Genomic DNA, 14,131 nt, shown 5'->3' on the forward strand with positions numbered 1-14,131 from the left:
GGCGCCAACGCACCGGAAGGCGGGAACGCCTTGACCGCGCTGAACTTTCGGCGGTCCTTCGCTCAGAACCCGCATCTCCGCGTGAATTGGCCCAGGCTCAGCCTCAACGTCCGTTCGGCCGTCGCCCAAACCTCATTCAGCGGCACTCCGCTGCCGGCACCGCCCAAGGCTGTCGAGGACGGGTCCAGGTCGACGTCAGAATGTCCTCGGAAGGGATGCAGGGGGTTCGTCCACGGTTGACCACTCCTCATGCCTGGCGACTGCACGTCTCTTCCTTTACGTCGGCCAGCGCATCGCGCGCGCTTGACATTCGTCTTCGTCCAGGAAGGAGGTGCGCGTGAAGCAGGATACGCACAGCGCCGAGGAAGAATACCCAGGCCAGTGCCAGACGCTTTTGACGACGCAGGCAGCCGAGAGGGACGACTATCCGCCATTCCCGACTGGACGTCTGAGGCCTCGGATCCACGCCTCGTCTTCCCAATTCTCCATCGCCGCAAGAATAGACAGGGTTTCCCGTCATCGCGCCCATCCTCCCGAGCCACAAGACAGGACTCAATCCCCTCCCGGCCAGGGCCAGCACCCTCCCTGTCACGCACCTTCCCGCCTCCCCTCCTGATCCCGCCCAGAGTGTACCTGCCCAAGTCCAGCAACGATCCGCACCAGCCCTGCCCAGGGTTCAGCGCCCATGGTTCAGAGTTCAATCTCTGCCTCCCGTCCAGGCCCTCGGTGTCCGTTCCGCCGTACACGCTCGTGCAGGGTCGTGCTTCAAGCGTTCACGACGAAGTCGACCACAGCCCGCGCCGACCCCGGCCTCACAACGCGCAAGGAGCCATCTTTCAGCGACACGTCAACGAAGACGTCACGAACGAATAATAGCCTCAGTTCCGAGTCGACCTTCGGAACCCTCCTCGAGGCCGATATCTCCTCCGTATCCACATTTCACGTAACCAGGCGATGCAGCGTCTGTGGAATGACGCAAAATTATTGCCGGGCGTGGAGGCGTCGAATGTCTCGGACGACAGCCGAGGCACCATCGCTCCAAGGATACGATGCTCTTCCAGCACGCTAAACCTCATATCGAACTGGTCGTCCCGTGGACTACGCTCCTCGTGATCATCGCCCCTTCCTGGTGCCTCCGTTTTATAGGCGGTCCTCCATAGCAAGACATCGCTCGAAATTGACCCATGCAATGGCAATGATGGGCGCTCCGATTTTTCGGCCATATGCCGTCATGAAGTCCCGCCTCGTCGTCAACGCGAAGTCGAAGAACTCCTGACGGCGTAATGGAAGCGGACGCCAACGTCCTAATGGGCGGATGTAGGTCGGCCACGCCCTCTCTGTTCTCGAACGCCGTGTGGCGTCCCATAACGGCTGGGGCCTCTTCTGGGAAGTCTGTCGTCCTGACGTGATGGCTCTCCCGCGACAGGAGCGCCGTACGATGCAGCGCGGTGGGCAGGAACGCGCCATGTTGACGGGATGAAAGGCAGTATGCAATTTCCGTCGTGGTCGCTTGCAACATCTGGGGTTCGTTGTGGGGGGTCATCGCTGTCCATTACGGATAACGGGGCGCGGATTCCGTGTACGCGTTTCCTCGAGCGATCGACATACGTGACGGCGGCCTCCACGACGTCGCATTGTCTCAGGAATTCTGCAGATGGAGAGAAGCTGGCGATTGACACACGGTTCCAGCCGTCGCTATCTCTGGCGTTCATGCCGCCGAATCTTGCCTCTGACGCATAGGAAGGAGTCAATCGTGCGGGGCGGCGAGCGTGGCGTCGTTGATTGTCGGGTTATATCGTGGTTGCGCGACACCGCCGTCAGGCCGAACGGATTGCAGAGCGATTGCGTCGGTGTTGCGCTGAACCCAAGCTGGACCGCGGATATGTCGTTTCCCATACCCTTCGATGCAGGACCTATTCGTGGTGCGCCAAGGCAGTGATCAGCTCACGTACCATGTTTCCGTTCAGTATATCCGTCCCAAAGGCATCTTCCTGGTCCTGGCCTTCGTGAGCGATGAGCTGCCCTCCCCTGTCCAACCGCGTTATAGGTGGTGGCGGACCGATGCATATGTATGCGTTCTGTGGCTTCGCCCATCACGAACACGGAGCCCATCCCCTCTACAAGTCCCTGTGGCTGGTCGCCGGTGATGTGGATATATGCGCCCGAGCTGCGACGAGAAAAAACACCAGACGAGCGAGCCAGGGTCGAGAGTCAACGAGGCGTGTCATGGTTGGACCGGGTGACATTTGATGTGCCGTCAACCACACAAGACCACACGCATACAAGCACGCCCTCCTCCAATCCCTTTTCAGACCCCAATATCCACGATAAGTGCTGGCCGTTACTGTTGGAAACAGCTATCAGCCAAACCAACATAACATACTTAACCTTTTGTCGACACCCCGCTCCCCGACTTCGATCGAGCTCACTAGCCGGTGCCAGCTCTCGCCTAGATACGGCCCCGCGAGCCTCAGCAAAACCTCAGGCCGGATCCCGGCGGATCTGGTCAGCGCAGGAGCCAAGTCACCCGGACTCAAGGAACTCCGATGATTGACCAATAAATCAAGGTCATTAGGAACGTGAAGGAAGGTGTCGCATCTGGCCGATGAGCCGGTCGCGCTCCTGTAGCTTGGCCCCAGTACGTTCGGCGCGGGTTGCCGTGCTACGGGCTCAAGTTCAGGACTATTCTCCGAAGCCAGCTGCACGTCGTTGCCCCCCTTGCGTGACGCGCTAACCTGTTGCCGATGTCAGTACCGTCGTCCTCGTACTTTGCGGTTAACATCGTTGGTGACCATAGCGCAAGGCCTCACCACTGTCGATCGTCGAAGAAACGGCTCGTCTAGCAGGGCATCTTACTGGAAACTGTGCTCGATATACGCGCGCATGCTTTCGCGGAGGAAACAATCGCACGAACAACTTCGACATCGCCGGCCGTCGTTCGACAAAAAACGGCTAGTTGAGCCGCGAGCGCATGTTTTGTTGCGCCAATTTCCAACATCTTTCAATACATGGTTAAGCCCGCAATGACGCCGGAAGCCGTGGGCTGCAAGATACATGCCGAAGCCATGGATCGGTGTGTCACCCGCGAACCGCTAACGTTCCATCAGCTTTCGGATGATGGACGAGTTAGGCGCGGTATGGAGTCATAGCGGAATGCCCGGCTACGTAAAGTTCATACACTTTGCTCAACCCTCAAAATGCATTGGCGGGTCAATTGCACGTGAATGTCCTGAACTGCGTAGTCACTGTCTACCTCCGGGACCCAGTTTTCGTTGGTATGTTTACCATCCTGTGCGATGATACGCGAAGTGCGTTGTTCCGAGTTGTATATACAATGAGCGATCCCGGGTATTCTACTTGTATACATTACGACTCTTGAATGCGAGAGATAACAAGACAGATTGACGAGTCCATGGCTGCCGTGAGGGTGCTACAGGATATAGAAGGTGACTAGATGAGTGTTAGACAGCAAAAACAACAAGCTGGACTTGGGAAAAAAATGTAGCAGGTGTGAAGAGATCGATTATTGCAAGAAAGAGGGGAGGTTCGACAGGGAATTGGCGATGTGAGCCATGGTGGGCCGGTGCTGTGCGTCGGTCCAGCAGCTTTCCATCACCGCCCACCACTCGTCTGTAAGGATGTGGTCGAATTCGGCACCTTCGGGCCGCGGCGGTGACCGCTTCGCCGTGACGATCTCATAGATGACCATGGCATCACGTTTGCAATGCGAGTACGGATGCTTGAGGGTAACACATTCTAGCATTGTCATCCCAAAAGAGTAAATGTCGCTTTGATACGTCGGTGATGGTGCCGTGCCTTCGATGAGCTCTGGAGCCAACCATCGTGCTGAACCGCTGGTGGTCAGCGTGGCCGAAGCGATGGTTTCGGTGACTTCTTCGATGATCTTCGACATGCCGAAGTCGCACACACAAGCTTCCCCCTGTGCATGGTCAGCATCGACATCACTGGTCTCATCTGTGCACATCATACTTACTTTGTCGGAAACGAGGATGTTTGACTAGAACACAGTCAACATGGCGATTCGCAGCCTTTAGAGGGGGTGAACTCACGCATTTCACTGAAAACAGCAGGGTTCAGTGAACGATAGGTAGCAAGAATTGTGGGAACTCACTATTGCCGTGCACAACATTAGAATAGTGGAGGTACTCGAGCCCTCTCGCTGCCCCCATCATCTGTTTGGAGTGTGGTCAGACATAGAATCCAGACATCCTCGGTTTCGACATACCAGCTTCAACCTATTCGTATCGGGCGCCTTGGCAAGATACCTGTTTTATTTGTCAGACTCCGACTCCGAAGGTGAGTCTTCAACTCACTGTAAAACGTTCCCATTCTCTGCCCAGGCTGACACCTGTAGGCGGATGGTTGGAAGACGGTGAAGCAGGTAATAGGAGACAAGACGCACAATGTGAATATGTTGTCCAAGCTCGGTCACGAGCCCATAGAATGGCTGGATGTTCCGATGTTTGAGACGGGACCACACCTCGATCTCTCTCTGAAAGCGCTGGAAGCCGATCAGGTGGGTTTCCCGGTGAGGGCGAACCATAACGGCATACCCTCTTCGCTTTATCGTCTGCCCTGACCATACGGAGAGCTTTCAATGCAACCTAGAGAGATTTGTCAGCAACGAGCAAACCCCCGCTATGCTTGCTCACTTTTTCCTCGCTGAACCATCGTCCTATCCAAACGTCGCTGTACGCTCCTCCGGCTACTGGGAACTGCCCTTCCCGTGTGACCTCACCGTTGAGGATCTTCACCGAAGGAGGTATGCCCTTGATGCGATGCAGATCGAGAAGGCCGCGCTGAACTCTAAGATATGTCGCAGGGTCACTCATTGGTGTAAAGGTGCCGTCTCTTGGAGGTGGCGATGACATTGTCGGCTCAGAGTTGGGTGAAGATCTAACGGTCATGTTGGGCGAAGGTGTACGAGGGAAATAGGAAGACTGAGGAGATAGAGATGCATTGTAGTATTGAGCGGCTGCGCCCTGGTATGCGGGGTTCACGTATTGCGGTTGCTGCTGGTAAGCGGTGTGCATTCCAGGTCCACCAGGATACATCGACGGAAATTGCTCCTGAGACGGAGTCTGCGAGGAGTTGTGTATGTACCCTGCTGGAGACGACATGACAATGTCATGTTGTGGCATGGGAACTACCGAATGAGAGCTGGCTGTTCGGTGGCCGAAGCCCATTTGAAGGGGCATGGAACGAGGTTGTGGTGCATGAACTTCATTCGCAGGGTTCGGAGATGGAGAGAAAGGCGATTGTCCCTCTGGAGAGTGCGTTAGTCCTCGATGCGGAGGAGTTCCAGAAATTGGCGCGAGCTCTTGAGAACTTGGGGAGATAATGATCGGTGGGTTGATGCCACGAGAACGCATTTCTTCCAGAAACTATCACACATTGTCGATGAGATACCTCGGAGCGTGATGAATCAACAAATTCGTACCCTTTGGCCATCTTCCATTAACCGTTGCGCATCAGGATTAGACAAATCTGCGAAGCTTTGCGGGCGAGAAAAAGCTTGGAGTAATAATTCCCTGTTTTCCGCATGATACATGTCTTGCGTCATCCTAACGTCCATAATTTGTCGGTGCATAACCAATTGGGTCTTGGCCTGGTTGGTAATGTCACCGCTGATATCAAGCCGTGAAAAGTACAGAACTTACTGAGAAGGTCTGCATCCCAACGTCGAGATCCTGCTTGTATTTCTTGAGGGTGTTCGTGATTTCATTGTATTTCACTGTGATGAATTGTAGCATCAACTGAAATCACAATCACCTTGTTCGCGGCTCACAGTAGCGCTTGTAACTTGGCAATGCCGCAAATTCCTCCATCTTTTTATTGATTCTGTCCAGCGCCCTGGTCATCCGTCAATAAGAAACCGCCTTGCACTCGGTATGATGGCGCTTACGGTAGCAATTCGTCCATTGCAAGACGAACATCGTCATTCATGTTGTGTTCATGCTCCCGCAGCATATTCTGGTATTGTCGACAAGTATGGGCAAGGCTTGATGCATCTTTCTGGCAGAATTGTAAGAACGCAGCTATCGCTCCACCCGAGATGTGCGTGGCTTGCCTTGTTCCCCGCGACGTGCTCGCAGCGAGCGACGATCTGCTGAAGCCCGTCCAGAGCGCTGCCTACACCGGGGATCTGTGTAATATCGGCAGCGATTTGACCTACCCCGGCGGCGAACTGTAATCCACCGCGGATTGTCGACATGGATGATAGCAAGGTGCGGCGGATGCCTGATCCTAGGATCGGCGCTGGGGCAGTACTGCGCACACCTTCCAAGGGCGATTCCGAGACTGCGCGGAAAGGCTGCTCTCAGCGCAACTCGGGTGACTACGAGTGTTACTGTACGAAGACGAGCAAGAGCCGCATGGATGGACAGCCCGTTCTTGGCCACAGCATATTGATGCACGCGTCGCTCCCAGGCACGTCCCTGGCTCTTGTGCTCTTCCGCGACATGTCTCGCAAACGTACTCGGGCCCAAGCATTCGCAGAAAGTGTGCTCACGGAGGAGCTCTCTAGCCCAGCAGAACACGAGCCAATGGAGGAGACGGAGGAGCAGAAGGCGGCGAGAAGGGAGAAGGAGCTTGAAATATGGGAAGCGGTCAAAGAGGAATACTACGAGGGTACGCTCAGACCTCTGACATGCATAGTGGATGTGTCATATCTCTCAGTTGTCGATCAGCTACCTACCTCGTTGGAGCGATACTTTCGTCTCATCCAGCAACTTGATAAACAAGTGCGCGACGGCGCAACCCACCTTAACTATCGCTCACGATGAATAGTCTGTAGAACACACTGCTGAGATTCTGCCCACCCTGCAAAGTTATGCCTCTCTCAGGCGGTCGTTGATACCACGCGCGACTTCAGACAATACGGACGATGTCATCCATGGACAAGCACTATCAGAGGCTCAAGGCAAAACAGACGTACCTGATATATCTTCGTCTGGTGATGATGAGCAGAAGGACGCCATGCACGAGGGAGTAGAAATACCTCGGGATACAGCCAAGGCCTCAGTTACGCCACCGCCGTCGGCCAGGACAGCCAGAGCAACGCCTTCAGTCGGATCCAACGACAGTCGAGGACTTATCTCGCACCTTGGATATATTTTGGAAGAGAATGTGCGAGTGTCCGAGGAAAAAGTTAACCTTGCCAATGCCGCATATGAATCCGTCCGTACTTACATTCCCCCTTTCATACAACTTGCTTACGGCCACATCTCTCCAGGTTGAAAGGCAGATCCGCTTTCTTGACCAGGCTATCAAAGAACAGGAGACGTCTCTCACTCTCGGGCTCCGTCCAGGCACCCATCCGACCTCTATTGTATTGCCGGACGTTCCAGTCGCACGAAGAGGACAAAGAGCGAACCACCCTAACATCGATTCCAACAACGTGGTCTTGGATTCGACTAGCTTAGCTGAACGAGGACGACCGTCCAGAAAAGGCGGTCATAGGGGCAACAAGAAGTCCCGCGACACGTCACCACCCGCATCTCCGTTGAAGGTCACCATCCCCGCCGTAAATCAAACGTCAAACAATATCGATCTGGAACCTCGTTACTGCCTCTGTCATCAAGTTTCGTACGGGCAGGTGAGTTTCCTGTATAGGTCATATCATCGACCAGACGCATATGACCGCTTCTAGATGATTGGATGTGACAACCCTAGTTGTCCATATGAATGGGTAAGTGGCCCCAAAGACATCGGTACCAAATCCTTACCCAGTGTTTAGTTCCATTACGACTGCGTCAACGTCACTGCACCCCCGAAAAACAATGCTAAGTGGTATTGTCCTGTATGTAGGGACTCCAAAAAGGGTCAAAACAAACGCTCCGGCAAATCAAGGTGACTGAGGCGGACACCGCATGATAGCATCGGCAAATATTATATGATTGTATGTATATGTACAGAAGCGGAATAATGATGAATTAACAACCTGATCCAGGATCCGAGAGTAAACTAAAACTACAGTGGCAAATGATGTGCATAATCAACTTCGCCGAGATGAAGATCTGCTAGACGAGCTCTCGTAACTGAAACGCTGTCTCATCTGATCGCCATCGAAAGCTACGACGTTGGGCGTGCTGTCGTCGTACTGTGTGACTGTGTGTCGCTAACTCGGACACGAGCTTTCTCACCTCCGGTTGTTGTTGACGGCCGAACCCCTTCCGCTCATACGAGCATTTATGCACACAGCGAGGAAATCCTGGGCATAACGCTCCGTCTTATGCTGTGCTTCGTCGGGGTCTGAGAGGACTTGGTTGAGAACGTTGGTAAACTCAACGATATCTGTATACGGGGTGACTATGAAGACGCGCATGGAATGGTATGTGGACGATCACGAACCGGATGGCGTCATCGCACTCAGCATTTCAAGAGCTTCGTTATCAAGGATTTCGTTCTCGCTGACCTTCTCCCGGTTTGCGAGCTACCAGTTCGGATTGAGCAGAAATAAGCAGGTGAGGTCAAAGTACGTACCTTCTTCCGGACAGCGCGCAATCTCTTGTAGCACTGCGTCTCCGGAGACTGTTCGGAATCTTCTAGAAAGTGGTTATTGGCTGCGCTCTCTGGTCTTCCGAGCGGACTAGTGGCCTCAGGACCGAGGGGAGCAAATGCATCGTCCTCGATATCGTCCGATTGAAAATCCTCATAATCTTCGTCGAAGAATTCGATTGATTCCTGCTCAACTACGCAATGCGCGCGTTTGCCCTGGCTAGCAGATGCGACGGAAACGGAATCGGCTTGGGCTGTGATCGTTCTCGGATTTGTTCCCTTCCGCGATGCCGAGACCGAAGTCGTTTTCTTTAGTTCTTTCGGCTTGAAGAACATTTGGAGCTTCTCGCCTCCCCGTAGTAGTCCATCAGCTTTGGGGCCAAGCTACTGCAGATCAGAATATCGGTCTTCCACCACATATTTGAACACAGACCTTCATGTATGAGTTCGTCCATCCTGCAGAATTCTTGACCCCGGTTTCCACGAGCGCCCCATGCGTCAAGAGGTGCTCGACGAGCATCGCACACTTCTCCCCATCGATGTCTTTGCCCCGACCGTACCAAGGTAGCTTATCGTGATTATTGGCGAGGATTTTTTGTGCCTTAGAACCTCGAAAGACGGCCTGCAAGTGATTCTTCGTTAAGTTCTCTTTCTCTGTGGTACTTTGGACGAGATGAAGGAAATCCCTCGCTACGACAGTCATGTCCTCAGACACCGTATGGACGTTGTCGCGACAATTGTCACAAAATTTGCGGCAGTCTTTGGGATCGAAATCCGGCTGGCCGAAATATCGTAGCATGAGTGAACGCCGACAGTGCTGCTTGTTTTGGCAGAATTTGACCACTTCTTCGAGTTGATCGAGCTGGCGCTGTTTCTCTTCTTCGACCACACCTTCGGACTCTGAGATCATTTTCTTCAGGATAGCGATGTCTTTATATGTGAAGTCTGCCACCACGAGTTTGAGCAGTAATAACCACGGCAACCGGCGAGAACATACAGAGGACACAATCCGCAGGAAGTCTGTCACGTCCTGCACGACCTGTCTCCTGATAATAACTGTTTCGGGAGATGGGTTAGCACTGAATGAGATGAAGTTCATATATGCATCCGCACCCTTCCATGCTCTTCGGCAGATGATGGTGAATCACAAAGCGCACTGCAGGTCTATTAGTCACGCGCATAGCGTGCGTAGATGTTGTACTTGCCATCAGGCTTATCTGCAGAAGGATCAGTGGCGAGCTCGTGTGCAAATCATGGGGGAACTCACCTATGCCCATTCCGAAGGCAATGGTGGCTACGATGATCTCGCCCTCGCCTTCTTGCCAAGCCTTTTGGGCGTTGTGCTTATCTTCATCCGACATGGCGGCGTGAAAATGCCTGGCGCTGAGCGCATAATTGTCTCTCAGCTCTTGTGCAATCTCCTCGCACTTGTTGCGACTCAAGCAATATATGATTCCAGATTCGTTCGGATGAGTTGATTTGATGTACGCTGCGATGTCTGCCACCACCTTACTGCCCTTCTGACGTATTTCGTAATTGAGGTTCGGTCGGTTGAACGGGGACTTAATGAATACGCAATCCCGGAGTTTGAGATGGTTGTGAATGTTAATGATGTCTTCTGCTTTTGCAGTGGCTGTGAGCGCCATGATCGGGACGTCGGGATACGTGTCGCGCAACCAGTTAAGGTTGGCATACTGTGATTCGAGATGGTTTAGGTGTACTACCTCCTTTTGAAAGGGTGCAAACGCACCGAACCGCGAAAGTTCCTGCCCCATGACGTGATACAATGAGCTTCATCCATAACGAACCTTGCTATATGGCCATCCTTATAAAGTTTGTCCAAAATACCGCGCATGTAATGGGTGTTCAACTTTTCTGGTGTCAGGTATACGATCTGTGGCTTGCGACCCGAGCCTGTGAGCCTCGACATCGCTCCGGTCCTGTGTGCATCGGAGTCGGCAGAGCCCAATGTCACGACATCCACGCCCTTGTCCTTCAGCGCTTTGGACTGATCCTTGATCAAGGCAACCAGAGGTGAGACCACGAAGGAAACCCGTCGGCCCTTGCCCCCCGTGCATACCGCCGGAAGCTGGTAACATAGAGACTTGCCACCGCCGGTAGGCATCAACACGAACACATCCTTGCCAGCCATGGCGGCATTGATAGCGTCCAATTGATGATCTCGGAAGCGATGGAGGCCGAACACACTCTTGAGGTTCCGCATCAGTTCCGCATAATAAGGCGTGGCTGTAGAATCCGAACGGGACGGTGTACCGGGTGAAGACGTCGGAGTGGACGGAAATTCGACGCACGCGGTCTTAAGTACTGAAGTGCCAGTGACCGATTCAGACCCGGCGGATGTATCAACCCGACTTTCCGCTCTGGCAGTTGCTGTCACTGACGATGAGCCGTGAAGTTGAGGAGGTTGTCCATCGTCGCCATTTCCGTCGACGGTGGCCCACAGTTCATCGTCACTTCCAAGGTTTTCCACGCGCTCTACCTGAGGGCGTTGTAGGTCCGCAAAAGTGGGGAATTTGCCTAATGGTCTTTGACCAGGCTTCGCCGAAGGGTCAGCTGAGCGATGGGCTTCAGCAGACGCCGAGTGAGAAGAAGTTAAAGCTGCCGGACCTTCGTCCACGACGATCGGCACGTCGTAGGATCGGCCTGGGGGCGATGTCCGACCATCCGCGTCGGAAGCGGTTATCGACGAAGCTGGTGAATGGGCCGACGAATCTGATATCCCCATGCTGTTCTTCCGACTCTGGATAACAGCATCTATGTCGTCGATCCGCTTCCTGATGAAGTTGCTGAAAATTATGCTTAGTTGCCAGGAGCAAATGTCGAGGATTTTATGGTTACCATATTCCCGTTAGCAGGGCCAAGTCAGTATGCTTGGAAGAGGACCTGAACTGGTCAATGCAATCTTGCTGGCGTTTCAATAGCTCCTCTTTGTTGAACTCAAGCCATCCTTTCAGGGTCGCGGTGTCCGCCTGCGTAGCAATCGTTAGCAGCTCTAGTATGACCTTTGCTGCGACCCACCCTATGTAGTTCTTCGATTGGCAGAGCAACGGATTCCGCCGAGGATGGTTGTCCCACAGGAGTGTTAAGAATCTCTTCTCGTCGCACACGGCTGACTTGGGCGGGAATCAGAATTGGGTCATCCTCGCTCAAGTGCATGAAATCAGAGAGATCGTATGCCCGAGTCACTTCTCCATCTCCAGAAATATTCTCCTTCTCCGATTCCCTCTCCTTCCTCTGTCTCTTTATCGATGGCGACAAGTCTTGTGGAAGCGAGCCATCCGAAGACGAACGCTTGACTGAAGAGCGGGATGGCCCAGGAGTCGAGGGTGCATATCTGCCCTGTTCTGAGCCGGTTCGTGACGTCGATGTCTCTTTCGCCGGTGTGGGCTTAGTTGACGCCAAGCGTTGATTGAAACCAGATGTCGCAAAAGTAGCTAGGGTGGAAGCAGCTTTGCGAGCTGAAGATATAACAACATGAGAAGGGTTTTAAGCAGTTGTAAGAAAGGCTTACCAGGCAAGTTCTGCTGCTCTTGAAGCGACCGGGCCGGTTTGAACTTATGCTAAAGATCGTCAACTTTGTGCAGAGCTACCCAAAGGGAATAAACTACCTTGGTGGGAGCAGTTAGAGACGTATGCGATGTTGGAGCTGGAGAGTTGATTGTAGCCGACCGGCGCTTGAGAACATCATCTAGATTATTCTTAGGAAGGGACATGGCCAGTCACTGTGGGTGAAAGGAATCAGCATCCGCGACCCCTGGTCGTCTTGGACGGCCAACGCCGCGATCATGTGATCGCGTTGGCGCGCCTGCAGGCTGCAAGGTGCTGGTCTGACTGCGAGGTTCACAAACGATCAGCATGAGCACCAAGCAATTCTGGTTTCCTCCCCTTCCCAACTCGGAGATCTTGGACGCGCTCTCAGGATGGGGACTGTCGATTAGCAATGAACAACTTGTGAAGCCGACATCGGATTTTGTACTCGGGGTGTACTCGTTCTGCCTCCGCCATGTCACCGGTTTGGGGTCGGATGAGCTCCACGACTGTATTCAAAAGGGCCTCTCGATACACGACGATCCTACCGTTGACATGTATAGCCATGCTATGGCGCGCAATGTGCTTTGCTACCATATGTACGTTGATGATAGTCTCAGTGAGCGCCTCTGATCTTGATTCCAGAACGCGGTTTGCGAATGCGGCAAGAATCACGGACTTCAGCACGAGCGACATTGCCTTCCCCAAAGCAGAACGCACAAAATATATACTCTCCGCGTTCATCAACTTCATTCGATTCATCGAGGGTGTCACGCCTTTCGTGGAGACCGTTCGGAGCAAGTCCGCAACCATCATCCATGAAAGAGCGATGGTAGCCGAAGAGCTTGACGATGCTCAGCGTAGACTCAGAGACATTCGGTACGTGGATACGTCTCTTGAAAAGCGGACACTCACGTAACCCCCAGCGCACAGCGAGAGAAAGACGAACCTCAAATGGCAATCCTTCGAGAAGAGAACGATGTCATCACGCAAAGACTCCTCGCGTTCAAGGCTAAGCAAGAAGGCATTGTCCAGAAACATGATGCTATTCGAGCAGAGAAGGCGCAGTACGCGGATTCCAAGGTTGCCGCCCAATCTTTCTGCCAAATCGCATCCATGTTGATGATGACCAACAGCGTCAAGTAACAGACCAGGTCATTTCTCTGGAGAGTGCTGTTGATCGCACGAAGGCTCGTATTGTACAATCGCCGGAACGCATCAAACGCACCATCACAGTCATGAGCCACGACGTACACGAAGAAAAGAGAGTGGTTGCCGCCAACGAGGCGAAATCAAGAGATTTACAAGCTAAGATCAACATGATATCGACAATCGAGAAGGTCAGCAACGACAATGACCCTTGATATGCCCTCATAATTGAATACCGCGGTGTAGGATGTCCTCTCCTGCCTGGAGCAACTGCAGACGATCGAGAAGGAGATGTACCTTGTTGAAGCGGCCCAGAAACAGCTCGCCGATCTGAAGGACCAACAGATTGACAAGGAATCAGAAAAGAAATCACTGTATTCCAAGCGAGACGTGGGTGCTGATTGTTCCGTTCTGCAAATCAGCTAGTTGACCTCACCTGCGTGTCCAGCGCATGAATCAACAACTGACCAACGCCTACGAGAAGCTCGAAAGAGCCCAGCGGCAGGCCGAGAGCAAGCGCCTCCAAGGTCAACAAATGTTCGAAAGACTGCAGCGCGAATATGAAGAGATGGTGCAGGAGCGCAGTGAGAATGCGAAATACCAGGAAGAGATTGGAAGTCAAGCCGACGAAGTCGAGCGACAGGTATCATCGCTCCATGGGTTCTCGAGCCCGTTCTGATCGTATTCTTCCAGAGGGCCGAGCATCTCAAGACGAGCGAAGCGGAGTTAAATCAACTTCTCTCGGAGTATTGGAAGCTGCGCTTTGATGTCGGTACGTATCAAACAACTCGATGGTTCGCGATCAAAATCTGTGCACTGAAGCCTTCTGTTCAGACGTTTACATGGAAGGTTTGGCTACGAAGTTGGGCCTCGAGACCCGACGGTGATAATACCATCCTGCGCGCCCATGTTG

At 53.2% G+C, this 14,131-nt stretch overlaps 6 protein-coding genes across 6 annotated transcripts; 2 read left to right on the plus strand and 4 right to left on the minus strand.

Annotated features, from left to right (window-relative positions):
* Window positions 1–1,034: 1,034 nt before the first annotated feature.
* On the minus strand, window positions 1,035–3,393 carry PUNSTDRAFT_120948 (uncharacterized protein). Its single transcript, XM_007384679.1, has one exon. It carries the CDS (start codon window positions 1,541–1,543, stop codon window positions 1,073–1,075), a length of 471 nt encoding a protein of 156 aa, XP_007384741.1. The 5' UTR covers window positions 1,544–3,393; the 3' UTR covers window positions 1,035–1,072.
* Window positions 3,394–3,432: 39 nt separating this feature from the next.
* Window positions 3,433–6,224, minus strand: PUNSTDRAFT_144219 (kinase-like protein). The gene is made up of 14 exons (XM_007384680.1): window positions 6,092–6,224; window positions 5,927–6,036; window positions 5,810–5,874; window positions 5,682–5,755; window positions 5,462–5,629; window positions 4,674–5,405; window positions 4,575–4,625; window positions 4,424–4,522; window positions 4,335–4,369; window positions 4,247–4,286; window positions 4,133–4,193; window positions 4,071–4,078; window positions 3,995–4,018; window positions 3,433–3,940 (listed from the first exon to the last, which is right to left on the minus strand). Exons 2-14 carry the CDS (start codon window positions 5,989–5,991, stop codon window positions 3,524–3,526), a joined length of 1,839 nt encoding a protein of 612 aa, XP_007384742.1. The 5' UTR covers window positions 5,992–6,036; window positions 6,092–6,224; the 3' UTR covers window positions 3,433–3,523.
* Window positions 6,225–6,233: 9 nt separating this feature from the next.
* Window positions 6,234–7,876, plus strand: PUNSTDRAFT_126631 (uncharacterized protein; the record flags this gene model as incomplete). The annotated part of the gene is made up of 6 exons (XM_007384681.1): window positions 6,234–6,651; window positions 6,700–6,764; window positions 6,811–7,200; window positions 7,256–7,618; window positions 7,673–7,711; window positions 7,760–7,876. 6 exons carry the CDS (start codon window positions 6,234–6,236, stop codon window positions 7,874–7,876), a joined length of 1,392 nt encoding a protein of 463 aa, XP_007384743.1.
* Window positions 7,877–8,914: 1,038 nt separating this feature from the next.
* On the minus strand, window positions 8,915–10,750 carry PUNSTDRAFT_103671 (ATP-dependent DNA helicase; the record flags this gene model as incomplete). The annotated part of the gene is made up of 6 exons (XM_007384682.1): window positions 10,271–10,750; window positions 9,788–10,214; window positions 9,726–9,737; window positions 9,634–9,676; window positions 9,518–9,576; window positions 8,915–9,465 (listed from the first exon to the last, which is right to left on the minus strand). The coding sequence occupies exons 1-6, from the start codon at window positions 10,742–10,744 to the stop codon at window positions 8,915–8,917; spliced, it is 1,566 nt and encodes a 521-aa protein (XP_007384744.1). The 5' UTR covers window positions 10,745–10,750.
* An 85-nt stretch (window positions 10,751–10,835) lies between these two features.
* On the minus strand, window positions 10,836–12,254 carry PUNSTDRAFT_126632 (uncharacterized protein; the record flags this gene model as incomplete). The annotated part of the gene is made up of 6 exons (XM_007384683.1): window positions 10,836–11,094; window positions 11,149–11,327; window positions 11,380–11,510; window positions 11,560–11,999; window positions 12,053–12,101; window positions 12,150–12,254. Coding segments are annotated over 6 exons (1,161 nt in total), but the record flags the coding sequence as incomplete, so codon positions are not given.
* A 142-nt stretch (window positions 12,255–12,396) lies between these two features.
* PUNSTDRAFT_135161 (uncharacterized protein) lies at window positions 12,397–14,105 on the plus strand (the record flags this gene model as incomplete). Its single annotated transcript, XM_007384684.1, has 8 exons — window positions 12,397–12,668; window positions 12,715–12,948; window positions 12,996–13,152; window positions 13,206–13,409; window positions 13,465–13,608; window positions 13,667–13,861; window positions 13,912–13,990; window positions 14,053–14,105. The coding sequence occupies 8 exons, from the start codon at window positions 12,397–12,399 to the stop codon at window positions 14,103–14,105; spliced, it is 1,338 nt and encodes a 445-aa protein (XP_007384746.1).
* Window positions 14,106–14,131: the final 26 nt, after the last annotated feature.

The sequence above is a fragment of the Punctularia strigosozonata genome, assembly GCF_000264995.1.
Source record: "Punctularia strigosozonata HHB-11173 SS5 unplaced genomic scaffold PUNSTscaffold_8, whole genome shotgun sequence".
Lineage (NCBI taxonomy): Eukaryota > Fungi > Basidiomycota > Agaricomycetes > Corticiales > Punctulariaceae > Punctularia > Punctularia strigosozonata.

Bases quoted from the DNA above. Each gene is read 5' to 3' on its own strand.
- PUNSTDRAFT_120948 (XM_007384679.1), bottom strand. From the start codon at position 1,543: ATGACCCCCCACAACGAACCCCAGATGTTGCAAGCGACCACGACGGAA.
- PUNSTDRAFT_144219 (XM_007384680.1), bottom strand. From the start codon at position 5,991: ATGCTGCGGGAGCATGAACACAACATGAATGACGATGTTCGTCTTGCA. The intron at 5,756-5,809 runs GTGAGCCGCGAA...AATTCATCACAG, and splicing joins GCCAAGTTACAAGCGCTACT to TGAAATACAATGAAATCACG. The intron at 4,626-4,673 runs GTGAGCAAGCAT...AAATCTCTCTAG, and splicing joins GATGGTTCAGCGAGGAAAAA to GTTGCATTGAAAGCTCTCCG.